The sequence below is a fragment of the Oryza glaberrima genome, chromosome 7, assembly GCF_000147395.1.
Source record: "Oryza glaberrima chromosome 7, OglaRS2, whole genome shotgun sequence".
NCBI classification, from domain to species: domain Eukaryota; kingdom Viridiplantae; phylum Streptophyta; class Magnoliopsida; order Poales; family Poaceae; genus Oryza; species Oryza glaberrima.
In genome coordinates, this window is record NC_068332.1 from 25,005,057 (window position 1) to 25,028,473 (window position 23,417).

The 23,417-nt window shown below is 45.2% G+C and overlaps 3 protein-coding genes and 1 pseudogene across 3 annotated transcripts; all 4 read left to right on the top strand.

Annotated features, from left to right (window-relative positions):
* The first annotated feature begins 7,014 nt into the window (after nt 1-7,014).
* LOC127780336 (momilactone A synthase-like) lies at nt 7,015-8,059 on the top strand (annotated as a pseudogene).
* A 3,389-nt stretch (nt 8,060-11,448) lies between these two features.
* LOC127779830 (momilactone A synthase-like) lies at nt 11,449-12,881 on the top strand. Its single transcript, XM_052306742.1, has 3 exons — nt 11,449-11,627; nt 11,754-11,822; nt 11,936-12,881. Exons 1-3 carry the CDS (start codon nt 11,596-11,598, stop codon nt 12,741-12,743), a joined length of 909 nt encoding a protein of 302 aa, XP_052162702.1. The 5' UTR covers nt 11,449-11,595; the 3' UTR covers nt 12,744-12,881.
* A 5,070-nt stretch (nt 12,882-17,951) lies between these two features.
* Nucleotides 17,952-19,354, top strand: LOC127778889 (momilactone A synthase-like). The gene is made up of 3 exons (XM_052305534.1): nt 17,952-18,081; nt 18,191-18,274; nt 18,400-19,354. The coding sequence occupies exons 1-3, from the start codon at nt 18,053-18,055 to the stop codon at nt 19,187-19,189; spliced, it is 903 nt and encodes a 300-aa protein (XP_052161494.1). The 5' UTR covers nt 17,952-18,052; the 3' UTR covers nt 19,190-19,354.
* An 842-nt stretch (nt 19,355-20,196) lies between these two features.
* LOC127778778 (momilactone A synthase-like) lies at nt 20,197-21,646 on the top strand. Its single transcript, XM_052305397.1, has 2 exons — nt 20,197-20,434; nt 20,618-21,646. Exons 1-2 carry the CDS (start codon nt 20,412-20,414, stop codon nt 21,405-21,407), a joined length of 813 nt encoding a protein of 270 aa, XP_052161357.1. The 5' UTR covers nt 20,197-20,411; the 3' UTR covers nt 21,408-21,646.
* The last annotated feature ends 1,771 nt before the right edge of the window (nt 21,647-23,417 follow it).

The following is a 23,417-nucleotide window of genomic DNA, read 5'->3' on the forward strand; positions in this document are numbered from 1 at the left end:
CCCGCCGTTCGCAGCCGCCGTTCGCCGTTCGTTCCGGCCGACGCCTTCTTCAACCTCCCGCCGGCCCGCGTGGCAGCCACATAGGCGCCACGTCGGCGCCAGCTCGGCCAAGACCGGGTCAAGCCGACCCCGGTCCGCCGCTCCCCTCTGCCCCGCTCACGCGCACGTCCACCGCGAGCCATGAGGCTGCGCGTGGGCCCGTCGCATCCGCACCCACCGCGAGCTGCGCGCGTGCACCGCGCCCCGCTCCAAACCCTAGCGCCGCGTCACGTGCTCCTCGCTCACGGTGAGCCCAGCCGCCGACAAGCGGGTCCCACTCGGGACCACGCGAGATGGACCCGGCCCACCGGCTCCTTCTCTCCTCCCCTCCCGCGCGTGCCTTGGGCCACCTTCTCAGGCCGGCCGGCCCATTAAGCTCGGCCGAGCCGCCCCTTTCTCTCGGGCCGCACCCTAGCCGCCTGAGGGAAGTCTGTTTCCCGTCCCTCTTTCTTTTCTTTTTCAAAAGGGTTTAATTAAATCCTTTTTCCTTTAGACCAAAAATCCAATAATCTTAAAAATTCAATATCTTCTCAACCGTTTGTTCGTTTGACTCCGTTCAACTTCCAAAATTCCTCAAATCTCGAGATCTATTTAATGGCACGTTTAGAGGTCAATAATAGGGCTTTATTTTCGCCGTTTGTTGAGTTGTCCCGTTTCACGTGTAGTTTCGGAGCCCGAAGACCCGCAGTGCGAGGATTTCGAGGATCAAGCTCAAGATCTCGAGCAAGGCAAATCACCTTTGATCATCTTGCACCTATAATTTAAATCTAAGTATTTCTTTTCCACAAATATTGCATGAATAGGTTTAACACAAGTATTTCGGCCGCGGCTTGCGAGATAGCCTGCCGGCCCCAATCCTAATTGCTGCAATTACCCTCCTTGAATTATTGAACACTTAAACCACCTTTGTCAACTGTTGTGCTTCGATGCACGGGCCTACAGGCACGCGCATCGGAACACCTCCCCTCAAATTTAAAACATCCAACGATGGGTAAAACTTGGGGTTTTACAAAAGACTTGGAAAACCCGACACCTGGGTCGGTGCTTGCGAACTAAAATGAATTTCCAAAATCGCGGACCGGGGGATGTACCGGGAGTACGGTTTCCCGCTCTTGCACTTAAGGACCGTTTCCTTGGAATTTCATCCGAACATAAGGCAAGTGTGACTACATGGGTGGAATGGGACACCCCTGGCTGAGTAACTAGCTAATTGGGGGAACCATGATGCCAAGAGACATGTGGATTCAACGGGGTGGTGCCGGGGAGAACCCCCGGGCTTCCTGGCACAGTATGGTCTGGGACCTAACCTGATGTCGGTCTGGGACCCCTCTCGTTGGCATATGGTGAACCTGTGTCGGCTTTCGAAATGCCTTGTCATGAAAGCCTCAAGGTCTCCAGACGTGGCCGTTCTGCACGGGCTGGGTGATCCGGGTTAGTAATGTCGTGTGGGTAAAGTATACCCCCTCTATAGAGGTTATTAAATTGTTCGAACAGCCGTGCCCACGGTCAAGGGCGGATGTGAGGTGATTCCTAGCGTAGTTTTCTTTGACTACTGCTTGTGAAATTACTGTTGTGGAATGGGTTCGATGTTTAGAAAATCTGCGGCTGATAGGATCAGCCAGGCCCGGGTGGCTGTTTGAAAGCCGTTGGCCTGGTGCCAACCTTGAATCAATTCAAAGATTGATACATTGCACATACTCTGACCGGACGAGACGCACTGTCTCATCCGTGTCGTTTGAGAAGCACTCACTTAGTTGTTTCAAAAAGGAGTTTAAATAAAACAAATTGCAAAAACAACAGCTTTTCCTTTGAAGCCTGCATTAAACACTTAATTCCCATGGCTTGCTGAGTGCTCTTGTACTCACCCTTGCTCTATATAAATAATCTCCCCCAGTTGCTGAAGAAGATGATGTGGATCCTGCTGATGAGGAGTTCTTCCAGGAGCAAGTCAGCTACGATGAGTTTTAGGGTTTTGGCCTAGTTCCCAAGTCGCGCCTGTGATGAATGGTCTAAGTCTTGGCTTCCGCTTTCCCTTTTGTAATGCAGTTGTGAGCTCGGGATCTGTCCGCAGCCATGACTGTACTCCTACTCTGTAATAAAGAGATCTCTGTTGTTGTGATATTCTGTCTTCCTGTGATACCAGCACTATTTCCTGGGACTGGTATCGATTAACAGGTTAATTTGGAGCGTCACGGGCTAGTTCCGTTCGGGGCTAGTTCGGGGCATGATATTATGTGTGTAAGAAAGTTTTGATGTGATGGAAAAGTTGGAAGTTTGAAGAAAAAAGTTTAGAACTAAACAAGGCTTTAGGCTGTGTTCAGTTCCTGAAAAAAGTTGGAAGTTTGGAAAAAAAAGTTGAAAGTTTATGTGTGTAGATTCGGATGTGATGTGATGTGATGTAAAGTTGAAAGTTTAGGATAGTTGGGAATGAAGTAAACACGGCCTTACTTGTCACGGAATTGCCACGACCAACTCAGCCCCCAGTCTCTATGAAATAAAAAAAAAAGAGACTATTCCCAACACAACTACAAGTTTATTTTTTTTAAAAAAATACCGACGACCTGAATTAGCGTCAAGTCAGCAACAACAAAGAGTACATTAATTTAATGAAATAAATTGTTAAACATACTTCAAGAATAATGGAAAAGAAGAAGAAGAATATTCAACCATATTTTTTTGCGGGGAAAATATTCAACCATATTAATGTTTAATTAAGCTCAAGCTTGTTGACATGAGCTTATTACCAACCACTTGAGGAAAATCCAACTACTTTGAGGTTTGTGCATTCTTGTAGTCGTACGATGTGTGCATTTCCTCCTCTTTTCTAGAAATTTTCATGTTCCCAAGTCAGACCATGCGTTCAACCCGGTGAGGTTTGTGAGTACTTTTCGTTCGCTGACTTTTAGTTTTCTGATTGGACAATGGATCCGGGTTTACCACGGCAAATCTTAGACATAACTGTCTCTAAGATTACATCATTAACCAGTATGTTTTTTTAAAAAATACTAATTAACCAGTATGTTTTCTAAAAAATATTTATATACAAAGGTTACTTTAAAAGCCAGTATGTTTTGTGAAATTTACTCTTGATACTAATTAACCAGTATGTTTTTTAAAAAATAGTAATTAACCAGTATGTTTTTTAAAAATATTTATATACGAAAGTTACTTTAAAAAAATATTATCCTTTTTAAAAATAAATTAATACTTAATTAATCACGTATTAATAGACTGCTAGGTTTTACGTGTTTACAGGAGGAGATTTTTTATGGTCCAGCAAATTGTACCGCTCGGTACTGGTACGCATCTGCCGTTTGTTTTGGCATGGTTAGGATCAGAACAGAGTGGCGCCGGCGATGCGTTGAAGCAATCAAGTGGCGGCGAGCGGCGGATTCTGGCATGCGTTGAAGCAGGCCGCGGCGGCGGCATCGAACTCGTCCTTCCCAGCAGCAGCGGCGTTGAAGCAAGCTGCGGCGGTAGCGAACTCGTCGTTCCCGGTGGCGGCGGCGTCGATGTCATCCTTCCCGGCGGCAGCGGCGTCGATGTCGTCCTTCCCCGCGGCAGCGGCGTCGATGTCGTTCTTCCCCGCGGCGGTAGCGGCGGCGACGTTGAAGCAGGCGACGGCAGCAGCGAACTCGTCGTTCCCCGCGGCGGTGGCGGCGTTGATGTCGTCCTTCCCGGAGGCGGCGGCGGCGATGTCGTCGTTCCCGGCGACGGTGGCGGCGACGGCTGAGTTCACCTCCAAGAGTCGGCGGTGTCGATCTAGGAGGCGGCGGCGGCGTCGAGCGATCGAGAATCCCAGTGCTTCTAGGGTTCGAGCTGCCCGTCCATCCCTCCCGATCCGGTTATTACACACGAAGTTACGTTTTTACCCTTCCACCTCAGTTCTTCGTGTGGTACTGCACAGGGACAGAATTGGTACCGCCCGGTACCAAACTCTACCAGCCGTTGGATCGGGCCAGATCCAACTGCCAGGATTTTGGTACCGGACGGTACCGGTACTGCCAGGATTTTGGTACCGGACGGTACCGGTACCGACCGCTGTACCGTAACAACGCTCTTACAGGAGAGTTCCTAACTCTCCAAACCGAACGCAGCCCTAGGTGTTGAATCGCGGCGTCACGCCACACTCGTCCGGGAAACATATGAAAACATGACTTCATATGTTTCATTGATCGAACTATTCTTTTACTTCTCTGTAGGTAATATATATATACACACACATATATTAATATGCCAATGACTTATAAAGTAAAGATAAGCAGCTTAATATGCATATTAATACAGTGATCATAGATATTCTGTAGATAATCAGCGTTCTGTTAGCGAAGAATCTCATAATTAAATTACCAAACTTCATACCAACAAATAATTCATATAACATGGAAAACATGGGCTAACAGGAAGTATATATCTCGACAGAGTACATTCGTTGTTTCACGATTGATCACAAAAAAGTAATATAATATAATTTTTTTTTGAAAGCAATGATGATACAACGGAAAGAGCTCTATTAAACTATACTACTCCGTTCTAAAAGGAATTCAATCCTAGCATATGTCTAGATTTATTGCTAGAGTTTGTCTTTTTTTTGGACGGAAGGGTAGCTAGCAAAAAAATGAATTCGAACTTCGAAGTTCGATAAACTGTATAAAACACAAGAACACACAATCGGTTGCACATAGGAAAACACACATTCCTTCAAATTTCTTAACCCTATGCCATGAGAGCGTACGGCGAGGGCACCCAACCTGCCGGTCACTGATGGCCATTGACAACCATTGTATTACGTATTGTAGCAATCATGTTTGCGTGGCATGTATGCTTACAGATTCTATCATGGAAAATATATGATAGAAACTAGATATGTAGTAGAAACCTAAAAACTACCTTTGGATCGAAAAATAGACATATGAGATTCGTCCATGTCATTACGAGTAATTAAAAATTTTACTCGTAGATTCACTCATGAGTAAAATTTTAACTCATGGTGACGTGGACGAATTTCGGACGTCCATTTTTTGATCCAAAGTTAGTTTTCAAGTTTCGACTACATATAGGATTTGCGCTACATATTTTCCCTTCTATCACAACTACAGATGGCATTTATGTTTAATTAGAAGGGAAAAAAAAGAGAGTGAAATCACTATCACTCCATAGGAAAACCGGGTGACGCCGGCATGGATGAATTGCTGAATTTAACGAATCAATGAGCCTGCACAGAGTGGACCAACTTAATCATCTGAAGATAATTAACGAAGATGTTTATATCCCCGGTCTCTGCGTTTAGGATGCATGCAACTATAAAAAAGGTAATGGTAGCTTAGGCATTGTACTCCGAGGGCTCCCCGCGTCATGCCGTCATCCACACGAGGGCGACACAGGGAGAAACCCTAGCCGCTACCCGCCCCCTCCCCTTCTTCTCCACCGCGTTGTCGCAAGAGCACGCCGCTAGAAAGCCGAGCGGCATGCCAGGAAGGTAGCGGCGGGGCCATAGCCTTGGTAAATGTCGGTCTCAAGCGTTGGGGGAGGAGTAACGAAACTGATGAAGCGTATTCCCTTAGTGGCCACCCTATTCCTTGCTTACCCACAAATCAAAATATTGGGCGGGCATCTCCTCTAGTTCCATCCACCCAAGCAAACACATCCTAAAATAATTGAAAAGTCATTGATGATCAACTGTAAAAGTGTGGTTCTAAGAAGAATAATATGTTTGCCACTATTTAAAAACCATTTCTCATGACACCATCGTTTTATTTTTGTTGGACGATTTAAAACACACAATTGTAGAAATGTATAAGAGAGATTCCAATAAAAAACCGCTAGCGAAAATTAATTTTCCTAATTTTCGCTGGCGGTTACTTTAAGTGGTCTATTTGCGAAAACAAAGATTATTTTTCAGGCGGATCACTTGTAGCACCGCCAACGAAAAAAATAAAAGGCATATAAAAAGATCGGTGGAACCGAGAAGCTCTCTCCTTCCCCTGGTGCTATCCATTTCTCCATCTCTCCCCCACAAGATCTCCTCCCCTACCCCCTACTCGTTCTCATCCTCCACTCCTCCATTATTAGTAGCGGCGACAGAGGATGGCGACGAGGGCAAAGGGGAGGGCTGCAGCTTGACGTCGTGGCTCTAGATCCGATGGCGGGAAGGCCGGATCCGCGCGCGCCTCCACCGATGGAACTCGAGTTACGGCGACTGCAATGGTGCTATGACTGCGACGATGACGATAACCATTAGAGGAAGTTCTTGTTTGTTGATATTGAATTGTCTGTTGATTCTGTAGTGGATTTGAATCTGAACATGCTTGGATTTGATGTGGATTTCAATCCAAACATGCTTGAATTTGATGTGGATTTGAATCTGAACCTGCTATGAAAATTAGATTTATTTTCTTTTTTTTTTGCGATAAAACCTTTTTGCTGGCGAATGACTTAAGAGTGACGTCTGAAAAAATAAATTTTCACAGGCGGTGATCTTATGTTGCAACTTGCAAAAATTGATTTTTACATGCGAATAGAAACCGCCTACGAAAATTGATAATCTTCTCCGACCTTTGGTTGCTGGTGGCTAGTCTAGCTGTCAGCAAAGACTGATTCCAGCCACTAGCAAAAATAATTGTTTTAAGTATTGTACACATTATTCTTACTGAATGCAAAACTATATTCCGCTGAAGCTAAATTTACCAAATTAAAGCAGATGTACCATTAAATAAAAGATTACTGTAATTCACAGGTACTATCCCATTCAACGAGCACATATTAATTAATGGCACTTGTTGTTGAAGACCACTCATGAGCCATATATAGCGGCCAAATTAGAGGCACGTACATAAACATAAGGTGAGCTGCCTGGCCTTTTTAAGCAGAGTTCAATCTATCGCAGCGTTCTTGTGTGCACACCACCTCTTGATCAAGGTAACCAACGAAACGACGATCATCTGATACCCAACCTAAGATCGATCGAGCAGGATGATGTTCAGATCAACGGCGCAGCTCATTCTCAGGTTCAAATGAGTTGGAATGTTCGATCAACATTACCACTCCCAAATCTAAGCTCACTGAATCTCTGAATATTGCATGTGTGCATTGTCGCAGGGAGACGAACCGAGTTCTTGGCCGGACAACCACTACTCCAGCTTTCTTCTCTCGCTTCTCCACTGCTTCTTCCAGCTCCCAGAAGTAATCAATTAATTAAATGGTTAATTATTTTGAGCTGCTCGTTCTCACGTTGATTATGTGTTTGATGCACTTGCAGGTTGGCCGGCAAGGTTGCAGTCATCACCGGCGGTGCCAGCGGCATCGGCAAGGCGACAGCCGCAGAGTTCATCAAGAACGGCGCCAAGGTCATCATCGCCGACGTCCAGGACGACCTCGGCCGCTCCGTGGCGGCGGAGCTCGGCCGGGACGCCGCGTACACGCGCTGCGACGTCGCTGACGAGGCGCAGGTCGCCGCGGCCGTCGACCTCGCCGTGGAGCGCCACGGCCACCTCGACGTCCTCTTCAACAATGCCGGCGTCTCCGGGACCGTACGGCGTCAGGACGACCTGGCGTCCATGGACCTCGCCGGCTTCGACCGCGTGATGGCGGTGAACGCCCGCGCGGTGCTCGCCGGCATCAAGCACGCCGCGCGCGTCATGGCGCCGCGCCGCTCTGGCTGCGTCCTCTGGACGGCCAGCGCCGCGGGGGTGCTCTCCGTCCCGAGCATCCCCGTGTACGCCATCTCCAAGGCCACCGCGATAGCCATCGTGCGCGCCACGGCGTGCGGGTGAACGCCATCTCGCCGGGCGGCGTCAGGACGCCGCTGCTAAGGCGCACGCTCGCCGAGATGTTGGGGACAAGCAGCGAGGAGGAGCTGAAGCAGATCATGGCGAATGACGACGTCGTCATGGCGCCGGAACACATCGCGGCGGCGGCGGTGTACCTGGCATCCGACGAGGCCAAGTACGTGACCGGCCACAACCTCGTTGTCGACGGCGGACACTCGGCGTACAAAGCAGCGGACATGAGGATGCGTTGAACCGTCTTGGAACTAGCCGAATTTCATCGCGCAGTTATGCAAGAAGCTACATTAAAGCAATGTAATAATAATTAATGGGCTATAAGTTTGTAGAAGAAAGATATAAAGAAAATCATGTTTCAAGATATTTACATTAAATTTATAGTGATACGACAGAAAAAATATAGTCAACTTTATTGTTAACCTATGATAGATGTTAGTTTTAATGTAAGCTAATAGTCAACAGTTAACTATATATACTATTAACTTGAGGTTATAGTGTTACGAACTTAAAAAACTATATTAAAGTTCGGTGTTTCTAACGCGTATTACATGGTTTCCGAACTATAGCCTTTCGTTCGAATAGTTCCGATCTCGAGTTTTCAATATGTTTATATTATTGCCATCAAGAGCACGCGTTGAATAAACTTGAGTAGGAGGATGTTCTTGGTGTGGGCTGTCAGGTGGGGTAGTAAAATTGTTATCAAGGGACTTATCAATTACTTCAGTATCATCCTCCACAGTGATCAGATATAGTTGTCTACTAGATGACACCCCACGCGCTGCAGCGGGAATTTTTAAGTAGCATTCTAAAACAAAATTTCGTAAACAGACATATGTGTATTGTTTTAAAAGTAGCATAGTTTGAAAGAATTTGCTGAAACTATACCTGGTACCTATTGACAACTACTGTTTGATGAATACTTCTTCCGTGTCAAAACACAGTAACCTAAAACTGAATGGGATATATCCTAATCTATACTATTATAAAAATTAAAGATATTTTTACCGGTATTTTGGTACGTCATCCGTGTTTGAGTCAATTTTTAAGTTTATTCGCTTTACAGATCTGTGTTTGAGTTGGATTTCAAGCTTGTTTACTTTTGGAAATACAAAAGGAGTTGTATAAGAAATCTCTTTAAAAAAACTCGCATGCTAACTTGAAGTGAAATACGGACTCCTAATTGTAATTCATGATTTTCTAAAATAAAATATCCAAGCGAATTCCCATAATGAATTTTACCCTAACTAAACCGTATAACAGTAATAAAATTAAAATAGTATTTACCCGTTGCAACGCACGGGTATTTTTTCTAGTCCTTAGTAAGACAAGGATGCATACTATTTTGAGACAATGAGAGTAATAATATTGGTGGTGTGCATTGTATGTATAGTTGGCCAAAAGACCCGAGGCCAGACGACCCAGCCCATGGCACGAGGTTTTGGCCCGACCCAAGTACAGCACGGCCCGACTGGTGTCGGGCCCATGCCAGTACGACCCAATCTTTGGACCATGCCTCGGCCTTTGCCTTGGTATGATGGGCTGGCCCGACACGGCCCGATTAGAGAGTTAAATAGATGAGGGAGTCAAAATATACTTATTCCAGTCATATAAGACACGGCCCAAAAAGATGAGAGATAGAAAATAGACATATCCTGCTATATTAGAGATGGCCCAAAGAGATGAGAGAGGAAAATAAACTTTTTCTAGGAGGAGCACGGTGGGCTTTTGTGCCTTTGGGCCAGACCGGTACGGCTTGGGTTTTATTGTACCATACCTGGGCCGATGATGCAGCAAGTGGGTGGGCCCGGCCCGGCTCAGCATGAAGGTCGGGTTGTTTTATTTGATGTGGTGTTTAACTTTATGTGATATCATATAGATGGATAGAGTGGTCCGTGTGTATTTTGGTGCATGGTATTGTGACAAAGCTGGTAGTCTTTTGCTTGAAAGACTTTTGAGAATAGTATTTTTAAGAGAAATTTTACGGACTTTGAGAAAATACCCCAAGGTACTTAAATTTTACACTAAAAATTTTGACAGTTGACAGCTTGAGGTACCAAATTTTACATAAAAAATGCAATATACTTTTTCGAAGATGATAAATTATCTATTTTTGATGGGTTTGATTAATTTTTTAATAGAAAAGGATTGGAGGAGATTGAGCGGGGAATGGCATAAAATAAATCCCCCCAACCCCCTGAGTAAAGTATTAAACGAACAAGCCCTAAAAGATGTGTTAGGACAGAGGCTTGAGTTGGCAGTTGTTCAAGGTAGTTACAATATTGAAGCTTGGTGTATGTCGAATAAGCATATGCTAGACTTGAACGAGAAGATGGAAGCATATTTTGATACTCCCTTCGTCCAGGATTTGAAGCGAGTATTCCCTTTGGAGTACTAATTAAAGAAGATGAAGAAGTGTATCTCTGAACATAGGAATCTGGAAGTAGAGTCAGGCAGATGGACAGAGCTGCTAGCTGCTGCTGTACTTTACTTTTACTCCTTGTTAATTCAAATAACCTAATGACTAGGATGGTATCCATAGCATTAAATAAGTTGTCACCTAGGATAAAAAATAATGTGGCAAGTGAATAAATGGGGAAAGAGAAGGAAACCATGTCTTGCATGAGACATGATTTCTACACAATATCCAAGACATCATGTGAGATAAGTAGCATTAAATTGAAGTATGGAATAGTGGTGTTTGCATTGGAAGAGTAGTGTCTAGTACTAGTTTCTTGATGATATGGAGTTTATGGAAACCATGTCTAGTGTTATGGGTTGGGACTGCCCTTAGAGGACAAACCAGAGGAAGAAACTCCCTTATAATCCTGGACAGAGGGAGTATAAAGATGGGTCTGAAGTGGTTGCTTCGAAAGTACATGGGATGAAATACAAGGAGGCATCGATCTCTTCGCGTAGATTCCACCCTCTTATATCATGAATCGGTGAACGAAGTGGTTGATAATGAAACTAATATGAAAAGAATGTGCACGTGCTGTGAGTGTCAACATTGACGTTATATTTCTAAAAAAAAGAAAAAGTGATATGAAGAGTGACAAGGCTGTGTTTAGTTCACATCAAAATTAAAATTGGAATGATGTGATGGAAAAGCTGGAAGTTTGTATGTGTAGAAAAATTTTGATATGATGGAAAAGTTGGAAGTTTGAAAAAAAAAACTTTGGAACTAAACACGGCTAGCGGATGGGAAGTTGGCAAGTGGTCTAGGAGAATTGGTCAATGGGTGTTGCGTGTTGGTACACATCCCTACAGAGATGGAGCACGACATTGGTATTGTTTGGATCCTCCGAGCTATTAAATAGCTCTTCGAAATCTTGCTATTTAGAAGTATTAAACGTAGATTATCGACAAAACCGATTCCATAACCCCTAGGCTATTTTGCGAGACGAATCTAATGATGTGTATTAATCCATGATTAGCGACTGATTACTGTAGCATCACTGTAGCAAATCATAGATTAATATACTCGTTAGATTCATCTCGCAAAATAGCCTAGGGGTTATGGAATGGGTTTTGTTACTAATATACGTTTAATACTCCTAAATAGAAAGATTCCGAAAGGCTATTAAATAGCCCTCCGGATCCGAACAAGGCCATTGTGTTAGCTCATTCTTCTTTTCCCCCCGAAATTTACTCCTTTTTAATTGCGCAGGTCGGTCGTCTGCTTCGTCATCCTCGATCAGCGAGAGAATATAGTTTGCTTCTCTCTCTCGCTCGGGGTTGCTCAGGCAAGCTGAGAGCTTAATTCAGAGGCATCATGTTCACAGCGATGCATCGCATCCTCAGCAGGTATGGCGGATTCTTGTAGCTGTTCTCCGATTCGGATTTCAGAGGAGCAGCCAGCTCAGTGTGACAGTGTGAAGCTTACTGTGGAAACAAATGGCCAAATAATTGGGGTTGGTTGTTGTAATGCAGGGGGAGGAGGACACCTGCAGCTTCGTCTTCCTCCGTCACTGCCTTCGCCACCGCCTCCGATTCGCAGAGGTGATTTGATCGATTCATCTTGGAGTTGCATTGAGCCATTGGTTGGGGATGCTGATTTCATCTTCTTGATTGCGAATCGGGGATGGATGTGAATGTGATTTGCGGGTCTGTAGGTTGGCCGGGAAGGTTGCCGTCATCACCGGTGGCGCCAGCGGCATCGGCAGGGCGACGGCGGAGGAGTTTGTCAGGAATGGCGCCAAGGTCATCCTCGCCGATGTGCAGGACGACCTGGGACACGCCGTCGCCGCGGAGCTCGGCGCGGACGCGGCGTCGTACGCGCGCTGCGACGTCACCGACGAGGCGCAGGTCGCGGCGGCCGTGGACCTCGCCGTGGCGCAGCACGGGCGTCTCGACGTCGTCTTCAACAACGCCGGCATCCCCGGCGACCTCATGCCGTCCCCGGTGAGCGCGCTGGACCTCGCCGACTTCGATCGCGTGATGGCGGTCAACACCCGGGCGGTGGTGGCGGGCGTCAAGCACGCCGCACGCGTCATGGTGCCGCGCCGCCGCGGCAGCATCATCTGCACGGCGAGCACGGCGGGGGTGATCGGTGGCGTGGCGGTCCCGCACTATAGTGTGTCCAAGGCCGCGGTGCTCGGGCTGGTGCGCGCCGTGGCGGGCGAGATGGCGCGCTCCGGCGTGCGCGTGAACGCCATCTCCCCCAATTACATCTGGACGCCCATGGCGGCGGTCGCCTTCGCAAGGTGGTACCCCAGCCGGAGCGCCGACGACCACCGCCGGATCGTGGAGAATGACATAAACGAGATGGATGGTGTGACACTGGAGGCCGAGGACGTGGCAAGGGCGGCGGTGTTCCTCGCCTCCGACGAGGCTAAGTACGTGAACGGGCACAACCTCGTTGTCGACGGCGGGTACACCGTCGGCAAGGTGCCCTACATGCCGGTCCCAGATGGCCATTGATAATGTACCACGGTTGATGATTAATAATGTTGGTGATGTGTACACTATTCGTAGTATTAACTCTGTTTCATACTGTAAGTTCGTTTGGACTCTTTTTAATCAAACTTCTTTATGTTTAATTAAATTTATAAAAGAAAATTAGCAACATTTACACCATTAAATTAGTTTCATTAAATAAAAACATTAAATATATTATGATAATATATATATTTTGTATCAAAAATCTTGCTATATTTTTCTATAAATTTTGTCAATTTTAAAAATTTTGAATAGAAAAAAATCAAAGCGACTTATATAATACTCCATATGAAGCAGAGGGAGTATATTGTGCCAATCAGATTCGTGTTATGATTACAATGACATTTATGTTTAGAAGAAAAAAAAAGGGGCTGTTTATATATCATGTGACAGAAAATTCCACCTCCTATCATTCGAATTTTGGACCATTGGATGTGCTTCAAGATTCGTGCAGACCATTTAACTTAACTCATCTCCTCCTCCCCCGGTTCCAGATCGCGTCGCCACCCTCTTCCTCCCATCCCACGCGCGATCCACCACCGCCACCACCGCCACCGCCCCACCTCGCCGGCTGGCCGGAAAAGGTCAACGGCACCGGCGAGCCCCCTCCCCCTCCCCCTTCCCCTTCCCCCCTCACTTTCTCCTCATGGCGGCGACGACGAGGTGCCCCGCCCCGCCGTCTTCCCCGTCTCCGGCGGCTCCCCACCGCCGGATCCACCACCACCGGCCGCCGCCTCTTAATCCCACGCTTGCTTTGCCCCTGCCGCCAACGCTGGCCCACCGCCCTCCTCCATCCCCGCGGCTTTGGCGGCGTCGCCGCCGCCTCGCCGCCCGCCGGAGTCCACCGCCCACTGCCAGTCCTCCGCCGCCCACGGCCATCCCTCTAAGCCCCGAGGAAACCCCTCTCTTTCCCCTCCCTCAACCCCCCTCCTATCCTCACCCCAACCCCAAACCCTAACCCGCCGGAGTTGGGGTGTCGTTGGCGCCGGAGAAGAAGGGGAGCCCGCCGGAGTTGGAGGAGAGAAGCCAATGCACGAATCTTGGTATGGATCCAATGATCCAAAAACTGTAAGATTTCATCCCCAAATTTCATTCGAATGCCATATAGCAATCTCAAAAAAAAAAAGGTAAGATCACTATCACTCCACGGAAAAACAGGGCGACGCCCGCATGAATGATGTGCTGAATTAACGAATGAATGGGCCGGGCATGCACGGAGTGGACCAACTCATTCATTTTTCTCAAGTTAAGGAAGATGATTAATTGATTATATCTCCGGCCTATGTATCTATGCTGTGTTCTTTTGCTGGCTTTCCCAACTTACCTTTTTTTTCGTATGTATGTTTTTTAATTGTTAAACGGTGGTGTGTGTTTTGTAAAGAATAATGGAGAAGTAGAAGGAGAAGATTATTCAACCATATTAATGTTTAATTAACCTCAAGCTTGTTGACACGATAGGGAAATATAAATCTTATGAGTATATGAGTTTATAAAAAATGATGATCAAATATTATAATTGATTTAAGACAAAACAAGTAATTTGAAACAGAGGATTAAATTCTAGCCCGATTATCTCACATGACATCCTTGCTCATTCTAAAGTCTAAACCCACTGGTTGTCTAGTTTTGACTTCACCGTTGACCACGCTTGTCCTCAAGTAAACATGCATACTATAGATAAACCAAGAGAACTTCAATATATTTGGTCTCTTTTGAAACACGGGATTAACAAAACATAGGAATATGAAAAGTATATGATTTTTATAGGAATGCAAATGCAAAACACAAAAAAAAGAATGATTTGTTTGAATAGATATAGACCGTAGGAATCAAATGCGAGAGATAAACTCAAAGAAAACTTTCTGAGAGGTTGGAACTCTTGCTAATTTTTTCTTCAAAATCTATATACATTGAGCCATTCCTTTGGAATTTCATAGAATTTAAAAAGCTCAAATCCTTTATTTTAAAGAGCTAAATAGGAACATCTTCTATGGGATTTGAATCTACAAAATTCATTCACAAATCCTTCGTCTCTCAAAAGGGCCTTAACGTAATAAATATCAAACATACTCCAACAATAATTGAAAAGAAAAAGAAAGGATATTCAACCACATTAATGTCCAGTTAAGTTTGAGCGCGGCCAACCACCTTGAAGAAAAATCCAACCACGTGATTTGAAAAATTGCTACGCGTACGATGAAATTCGTACTACGTTAGGTCCCATATTTATCGCATACACCAGAGACTCTGTGTTCGGGAGGAGGGGCTGGGAACCCCGGCACGTAAAATAAATCTATTATTGTATAATTAATTAAGTATTTACTATTTTTTTTAAAAAATAGATTAATATGATTTTTAAGCAAATTTCGTATATAAATTTTTTTAATAAAAACACACCGTTTAGCAGTTTGAAAAACGTGCGCGCGGAAAACGAGCGAGGGAGGTTGGAAAAGGGAGGTAACGAACGGAGCTACATGTATCGTACTATCATCGTATCAAGTTTAGTATCGTACTATCATCGTATGAAGTTATATCGTACGTATTAGACTGCTGCGTGGTCTGTGTATCAATATATACATTTCTCGTACGATCTATATGACGACTCCTGTGGTATATGATGCGTGCAATACCTCCTTTTCTTTTTCTCTAGAAGTTTTCATGTTCCCCAAGTCAAACCATACGGTGGAATAGATGAAAGAATGCACGGTTTGCAATGACGGTGAGGTTTGTGAGTTACTATTCTCTTTCATGAGGGCGCCTATCTCTTCTGTGTTTTTTCTTCTAGCAATTTTACCATTCAACATATTTAGTATCTCAATGTACCATATTTTATACATAAAAATTTAATACCTCGAGGTACTAAATTTTACAATAGAAAGTATCTTGAGGGTATTAAATTTTATACTAGAAAGTATCTTAAGGTACTAAAAGTTTATGATATTTTAAGGTGCTAAATTTATACTAGAAAGTAAGTATCTTGAGGTACTAAAAGTTCATGGTACTTCGAGGTACTTAAATTTTACACTAAAAAGTATCTTGAGATATTAAAAGTTTATGGTACCTACAGATACCAAATATATTTGGATGGTAAAATTGCTCGTTCATACTGGTTTAATGGCCCATCAACTTTGATATTTGCACATGGCCTATTCACATCATCTCGGACAATATCGTTACCAAATGATGGGTGTGGTTATATTTATAACGCCGCATTTTCTATATAAGAAATCATCCTTTGACAGTACAAATCAACATTGTAACTACGTTATAAATTTAAAAAATTAAAACTGTAAATTTCAATTCTAATATTGAAATTTTTTCTAGTACACTATATAAGAGAATTACGATAAAAACAATCGATTATTTACTTGAGAAAGTAGATAGAAGAGATAGAAACATATATATACTTTACATAAAAATGTAAAAGAGATGACAATCACATAGGCTAAAAACGACTGCAGAAATCAAGCTTAAAAATGTAACACCATGTTTTCTATTAGCAAAACCACAAAATCATCTCCGACAACGTTGGCATCGCGGCGCAACCGGTGGTCAAATTAATTGACTGAATTAATTACTGCTTCGTAAATCCTCCATTTCGTGTGTTCGATTGACACTAGCACTGATCAGGACAAGAGAAAAAGGGAAGAAGAAGCCAAAGCCATTGTGCTATCTCTCGCAGAAAGATAGGAGAGCCTGATAGGGAGATGACCATATGCGGCTGATCTACCATCTACTTCACAGTAGTAGAATTTCTCAGCATGCTAGGTAAAAAAACGGAACTCTTTCGGATCATAAATATTAATTTCATGTTTAGGACACGATTCGTTTAAGCTGTTTAAAATTCAAGTTCAGCTAGAAGCACGGTCTAGAGTTGCCAAACATATACTTCCTCCGTTTTTTAATATATACGACACCGTTGATTTTTAAGATACGTTTGATCATCCGTTTTAAACAAAAAGTTGTGTAATTATTATTTATTTTTATTGTAACTCGATTTATCGTTAAATGTCATTTCAGCTTGACTTAAAAATATTTTATATTTGCAAAATAATTGAATAAGATAAATAATTAAATATTTAGACTAAATCGTGGAAATCAAGAACGAAAAAGAGAGGCACGTGCTGACGGTGGCTGACCGGCCTTCCTGAAGGGGGCTCGCAGTGCATCAAGCCAACCAACCGGCTGTTGGCTAATGGCAAAATGCGGGAAATTCAGAATTCACTTACTTCCTCCATTTTTAAATATAGCACATTTAGTACGTGAGTTAGTCCTGATTAGATATTTAAAATATAAAAATGGAGATAATACAATTTAACATTAAGTTATTATTCACGTGTCACGGGTATGTCGACATGAACAATACGGAGATCGGCAGTGGGATAACCCCATTTAAATCCTATAAAAATACTACACAATTTCTGAAAATTGTTAAGTTGGGTATTTTTTGTCTTTGCCCCTAAGCTCTATGACGATCTCGTGCGTTGCTGCAGGAATTTACATATGACACGGCTAGATCTATATATGGAGGAAAAACTTAGTACGTAAAATATGATAGGGACCATAGTGTACAACTTTTAAATCACTATGTTAAATTTTAGGTTGCAGTTCTCTGTCTTATAGTTAGCTTTATTTCAGCCAAATCACGAAGAGGAACGAAGCTAAGAAGAAACTTAGCATCAATCATCAATTATTAAGAGAGAAGAAATGGTGAGAAAACCCAGCGTTGAGGGGCCAACGAGAGCACCTGGTAGCTCCCTACCACCGGGCTACAACGCCGTTCTCAGCAGGGGGCCCAAACCATCCTTCCATATTCGGCCAAAACACTACCTTAGAAACGTGTTTAGTTCACATCAAAATTAGAAGTTTGGTTGAAATTGAAACGATGTGATAGAAAAGTTGGAAGTTCATGTGTGTAGGAAAGTTTTGATGTGATGGAAAAGTTGAAAGTTTGAAAAAAAAGTTTGGAACTGAACAAGGCCAATGTCACGGACAAACAGGAGGAGAAGAAGAACATGCTGTTTGTTGTGACTGCACCGACGTCTTTCGTGGAAGGACATGATCCTGCGGTCCGGCACGCCGTGGAATAACGCATGGCGATCAAAGACCAAGGACGATCGGAAGGTAAAGCTGGCTTGGCCCTTCTTAAGGAGGCTCAAGGTGAGCCAGAGGCCATGATCACATCATACCTTCATCTCCATTGATTCTGCTCTTCCTAACCTTGCAAAATCAGGGAACAATAAATTCAGCTACTAGCAGCTGAATATTTGGAGCTAGCTAATTAGAACAGGATGTTCAGAGCTGCGCAGCTCCTCCTCAGGTACATATCAGGCTTAATTGTACTGTGTTAGTGAGAGTGAGACTCCAAATTACTAGTTGATTAGGGATGGCTGAATTGATCAGTGCGTGTCCATTGGTGTGGCTGGCAGGGAGACGAACAGAGCTCTTGGGCCAGCAACTTCGCCTGCAGGCTTCGTCAGTGGCTTCTCCACGGCTTCCAACTCTGCTCAGAGGTTCGCTCTTTGGTCAAGTTCGTTGTACTAAAATGTATCACATCATAAACTTTTAAAAAATTATATGTAAGGATAGTGATTGAGACTATGTTTATTTATAAAATATGTATATATTGATGTTGCAGGTTGGCTGGTAAGGTGGCTGTCATAACCGGTGGAGCTAGCGGCATCGGCAAAGCAACAGCCAAGGAGTTCATTGAGAATGGTGCCAAGGTCATCATGGCCGATGTCCAGGATGACCTCGGCCACTCCGCCGCGGCGGAGCTCGGCCCGGACGCCTCGTACACGCGCTGCGACGTCTCCGACGAGACACAGGTCGCGGCGGCCATCGACCTCGCAGTGAAGCGGCACGGCCACCTCGACATCCTCTACAACAACGCCGGCGTCATGGGCGCCATGCCGCAGGATGACATGGCGTCCGTTGACCTCGCCAACTTCGACCGCATGATGGCGATCAACGCCCGAGCGGCGCTCGTCGGCATCAAGCACGCCGCGCGCGTCATGTCGCCCCGCCGCAGCGGCGTCATCCTCTGCACGGCCAGCGACACGGGCGTCATGCCCATACCCAACATCGCCTTGTACGCCGTCTCCAAGGCGACCACCATCGCCATCGTGCGCGCCGCGGCTGAGCCGCTATCGCGCCACGGCCTTCGGGTGAACGCCATCTCGCCGCACGGCACCAGGACGGCGATGATGATGCACGTGGTCTCCCAGATGTACCCCGGAGTGAGCAAAGACGATTTGGAGAAGATGGCGGACGCCGCCATGGACGCCGGAGCGGTGATGGAACCTGAGTACGTCGCTAGGGCGGCGCTGTATTTGGCTTCGGACGAGGCTAAGTACGTCAACGGGCACAACCTCGTCGTCGACGGTGGCTTCACGTCGCACAAAGGATCCGACACACGCTTGAATTAACGATACGTCCACCTATAGATGGACAAATGGACCGCTCGGCCTGGGCACAACCAGACACGGAGCAATATGAATAAGTCACATGTGCTCTTCCTTGGAATAAGTCTGTTGTACCTCCCTCATCTGTTTGGGTTGTCTTATATGGCTGGATTAAGTCAATTTTGCATCCCTCGTCTCCTTGGGCCATGCCTTATGTGACTAGAAGAAGTCTATCTTGCATCCCAAATCGTTGGATCGGGTCGTGCCAGGCCGGCATGTCGTGCCAAGGAAAAGGTCCAAGCACGGCCCAACAATCGGGCTGTGCTGGCACGGGCCTAACAACAATCGGGTTGTGCCGCATCTAGGCCGGGCCAAAACCCCGTGCTGTGGGTTGAGCCGTCGGGCCCTAAGCCTTTTGGCCATCTATACGTCCAACTAACATATATTGAACAGACACCACTACTTGTCTTGTGTCTTGGTAGTCTCGTTAGAATAAGATAAGGTTGTCACATATGTGTTGTCGGAATTAGAAAAATATCATTGATATGATGGTAGAGTTATTGCTGCATGACTCTAGTCATATAATTTAAATTCTGGTTTTCTAAAAGAAATGTTAAATTTTGGTGTTCATAAGTATGATTGTGTGCATCAGTGGATTACAGTAGACGACTAGGCAATTTTCATAATTTACTATCTATATATGTACAATACAATAAAACAAAACTTGCATGGGCAACTCTAAGGAGGTATGATTGTGTCATCGTAGTTAAATTTATGTTTTAAATTAAGGACACATATATAAATATTTACTTATAATTTTTTTTAAGTTGCTAATAAATCATCCGGATAAGCATAAGGATAAACGAAACGATAGGACCCTCAATCTATCGCAATCGTTGAGTCACTGGTCGCCGCGCCACAGCCATTGCAGCTGCTTCCTTTCATTGACAGCTTGGAGGATAGGACACGTGCAAATTGCCATGGAAAATTGGCAATGCCACAAGAGAAGAGAAGGTCCACCTTATCAACAACAATTAAGAGAAACCATGTGGAAGAAGCTGACACTGTACTGATTCCGGCACGCAATAATAGAAGACAAGAGACAAGGGGTAGGTAAGATGGCTGGCCTTCTTAAGGAGAGGCCATCTGTTAATTAGTACTACCTGATTTCAAGCAAAGGCTTGATCAGAATTAATCCATTTAATTCTGCTCTGCCTTGCAAGGAACTTCGCCTGCAGGCTTCTCCATGGATTCCAACTCCATCCAGCGGTTTGCTGCTCTTTATTTCAGCTGCTTTGCTGCGAATAATTATAATTTAGACATATTCTTTTCTTAGAGTATAGTAGTAATGTACATTAGTCCATATAATTAATTTTCTAATACAATAGGAATAATTTTTATCTTCGGCTTCTGTCTGTCATAAGACGGTGTATTTATGGATGTCGCTTGCAGTTTGGCTGGCAAGGTGGCTGTCATTACCGGTGGAGCCAGTGGCATCGGAAAGGTTACAGCAAAGGAGTTCATCAAGAATGGTGCCAAGGTCATCATCGCCGATGTCCAGGACGAGCTCGGCCACTCTGCGGCGGCCGAGCTCGGCCCGGACGCCTCGTACACGCACTGCGATGTCACCGACGAGGCGCAGGTCGCGGCGGCCGTGGACCTCGCCGTGAGGCTCCACGGCCACCTCGACATCCTCTACAACAACGCTGGCATCATCGGCGCCATGCCGCAGGACGACATGGCGTCCGTCGACCTCGCCAACTTCGACCGCATGATGGCGATCAACGCCCGGGCGGCGCTCGTCGGCATCAAGCACGCCGCGCGCGTCATGGCGCCGCGCCGCAGCGGCGTCATCCTCTGCACGGCGAGCGACGCGGGCGTCATGCCCATCCCGAACATCGCCATGTACTCCGTCTCCAAGGCGACCACCATCGCCATCGTGCGCGCCGCGGCGGAGCCGCTGTCGCGCCACGGCCTGCGGGTGAACGCCATCTCGCCGACGGGCACCAGGACGCCGATGATGATGCATATCATCTCCCAGATGACCCCCGGCGTGGGCGAGGACGACCTGGAGCGGATGGCGGACGCCGCCATCAGCGCCGGCGTGGCCATCGAGCCGGAGTACGTCGCGAGGGCGGCGGTGTACCTCGCCTCCGACGAGGCCAAGTACGTCAACGGGCATAACCTCGTCGTCGACGGCGGCTTCACAACGCATAAAGGAGACGACAATCGCATGAATTAATGACACACCCAACTAATTAATCGATCGAACACCCTTGTTCGTCGACTCGTCAGAATAATAAGGTTGTGGTGCATATGTACGTGCATTGCACTTGATAGTGCAGCGGCAAGGAGTGTGCCCCTCCAATTCTCGTTTTTTTATTCCTGAATTTCGGCTAATATATATGTTCTCAGAGTTATAAAAACACCGTTACTTTTTTTTTTCATAATGGAATAGAATATTTCGGCCTTTGCTAAGAAGAGCTACAGCTAATTATTGCAATCTAGCACTCTAAAAAGACCATTACTGTGGTGTAGGAATCATGGGCAGGGTTTAATATATCAGAAAGGAGAAATTTTTCGGAAATTCCCAACGAAATTTTCAAACAAAATTTGAAGTTAAACAACAAAATTACAGAAAATTTACCTAGATCAGAATATAGGTAAGTGATCAAGTCCAGCTAATCCAAAGCAGAGTGACAGGAGAATGATGAAATGCACTTTATGCAACGATGCTAGGCCAGCTTTGTGGCTTGTGTCTTCGTCCTCGTCGTGCCGAAGAGCCAAGGAGCTGCCGCCGGCGACTCCAGAACAGTGTTTTGCCGAAGTTCTTGACCGGAGCATACTGTGTATTGGGACTCACCGATAGACCCAAAAATTTGAAAATTTCGTTCCGGGATTTTGAACCCTTGGTCATGGGTGCATCACTTCGATCATCAAGATTTAAATTTAGCTTTTATAAATAGAGTCATTATAAATTTACAGGTTTGAAAAAAATACCATTACTATTCACGAAATTGGAAGCATGCCATTAAAATTTAGCATGCCTTCGAGATATATCACTGCTTACCCTTTCGCTGAAATTTATAGATTTTTCTGACCAAATTACCCTCATCTTCTTCCTCCGTTCACTTCTTCCTTCCCCTTTCTCTCTCTCTCTCTTCATCTTCCGGCTAGGGACAATGAGCAGCACCGGCGGGAGGCGCGCGGCTGGACGGCTTCGGCGCACGCGGTGAGTGGGGACGACGAGCAGTTGCGCGGCTTCAGCAACTAGGGAGGACCAGCGGCTCCGGCACATTGCGGCCGGGACGACGAGCGGCTACACGGCTTCGGCGGGCCAGGGAAGATGAGCGGCTTAGGCAGGAGGTGCGTGTAGTTGCAGAGATTTGGTGCACGCGCTGGCCGGGGACGACGAGCAGCTTCGGCGCACGCACAGCTGGTTGCTCTGGTTGCGTCACGCATGGCGGCGAACAGATGAACAGGCCAACGCCATGGATGGAGGAAGAGATAGGAGAGAGAGAGAAATGGGAAGGAGGAAGAAGACAAGGATATTTTGATCAGAAAAATTTAGAAAGTGCACATCTGCAAGACCTATTAAATTGTAATTGCATGTTTCCAATTTTATTAATAGTAATGGTATTTTTCGAAACCTTTAAATTTATTAAGGCATGAATCCAATTAACCCTTATAAATATGGTTATGTGTATGAATATATTACTATTATGCTACTATTGGTCTTTTCTTTTGTATTGGACGGTAAAGATACAGAACTACTTGTTAAAAATATATATGATTTATCTTAACTTTTAATTTAGCTGATCATTTTTAAGAAGTTGTGTACTTTGTCTCATCACTCTATATTATTTTTTTCTCAACACTAAAACTTAATTATTGGTTGTGTGCCAGTCAGCAAGGATTGAAGATATAAATTATTTTTTTATTATTAGAAAAAAAATATGCATGTAGCTGGGATATTGTTTCCTAATCAGGCACTCACAACGTGCGCATACTCACCCCTATGAACGCACACACGCACACCCTACCCCTATGAGCACCTCCGGAAGACTGGACCGGCATATACCCTACCCCTATGAACTGGACCAGAATATCACCCTACCCTTTTTTTTGAGAAAATCACAACGTCCTTTTTTTTTTTAGAAACACAGCATATCACCCTACCCCTATGAACTGGACCGGCATATCCCTTTTTTTTTTTTGAGAAACACAGCATATCACCCTACCCTTTTTTGAG

Coding starts and splice junctions, on each gene's coding strand:
- LOC127779830 (XM_052306742.1), top strand. CDS start 11,596: ATGTTCACAGCGATGCATCGCATCCTCAGCAG. Junction 11,628..11,753: donor ATGCATCGCATCCTCAGCAG/GTATGGCGGATT, acceptor GTTGTAATGCAG/GGGGAGGAGGACACCTGCAG. Junction 11,823..11,935: donor ACCGCCTCCGATTCGCAGAG/GTGATTTGATCG, acceptor GCGGGTCTGTAG/GTTGGCCGGGAAGGTTGCCG.
- LOC127778889 (XM_052305534.1), top strand. CDS start 18,053: ATGTTCAGAGCTGCGCAGCTCCTCCTCAG. Junction 18,082..18,190: donor GCTGCGCAGCTCCTCCTCAG/GTACATATCAGG, acceptor TGTGGCTGGCAG/GGAGACGAACAGAGCTCTTG. Junction 18,275..18,399: donor GCTTCCAACTCTGCTCAGAG/GTTCGCTCTTTG, acceptor TTGATGTTGCAG/GTTGGCTGGTAAGGTGGCTG.
- LOC127778778 (XM_052305397.1), top strand. CDS start 20,412: ATGGATTCCAACTCCATCCAGCG. Junction 20,435..20,617: donor GATTCCAACTCCATCCAGCG/GTTTGCTGCTCT, acceptor TGTCGCTTGCAG/TTTGGCTGGCAAGGTGGCTG.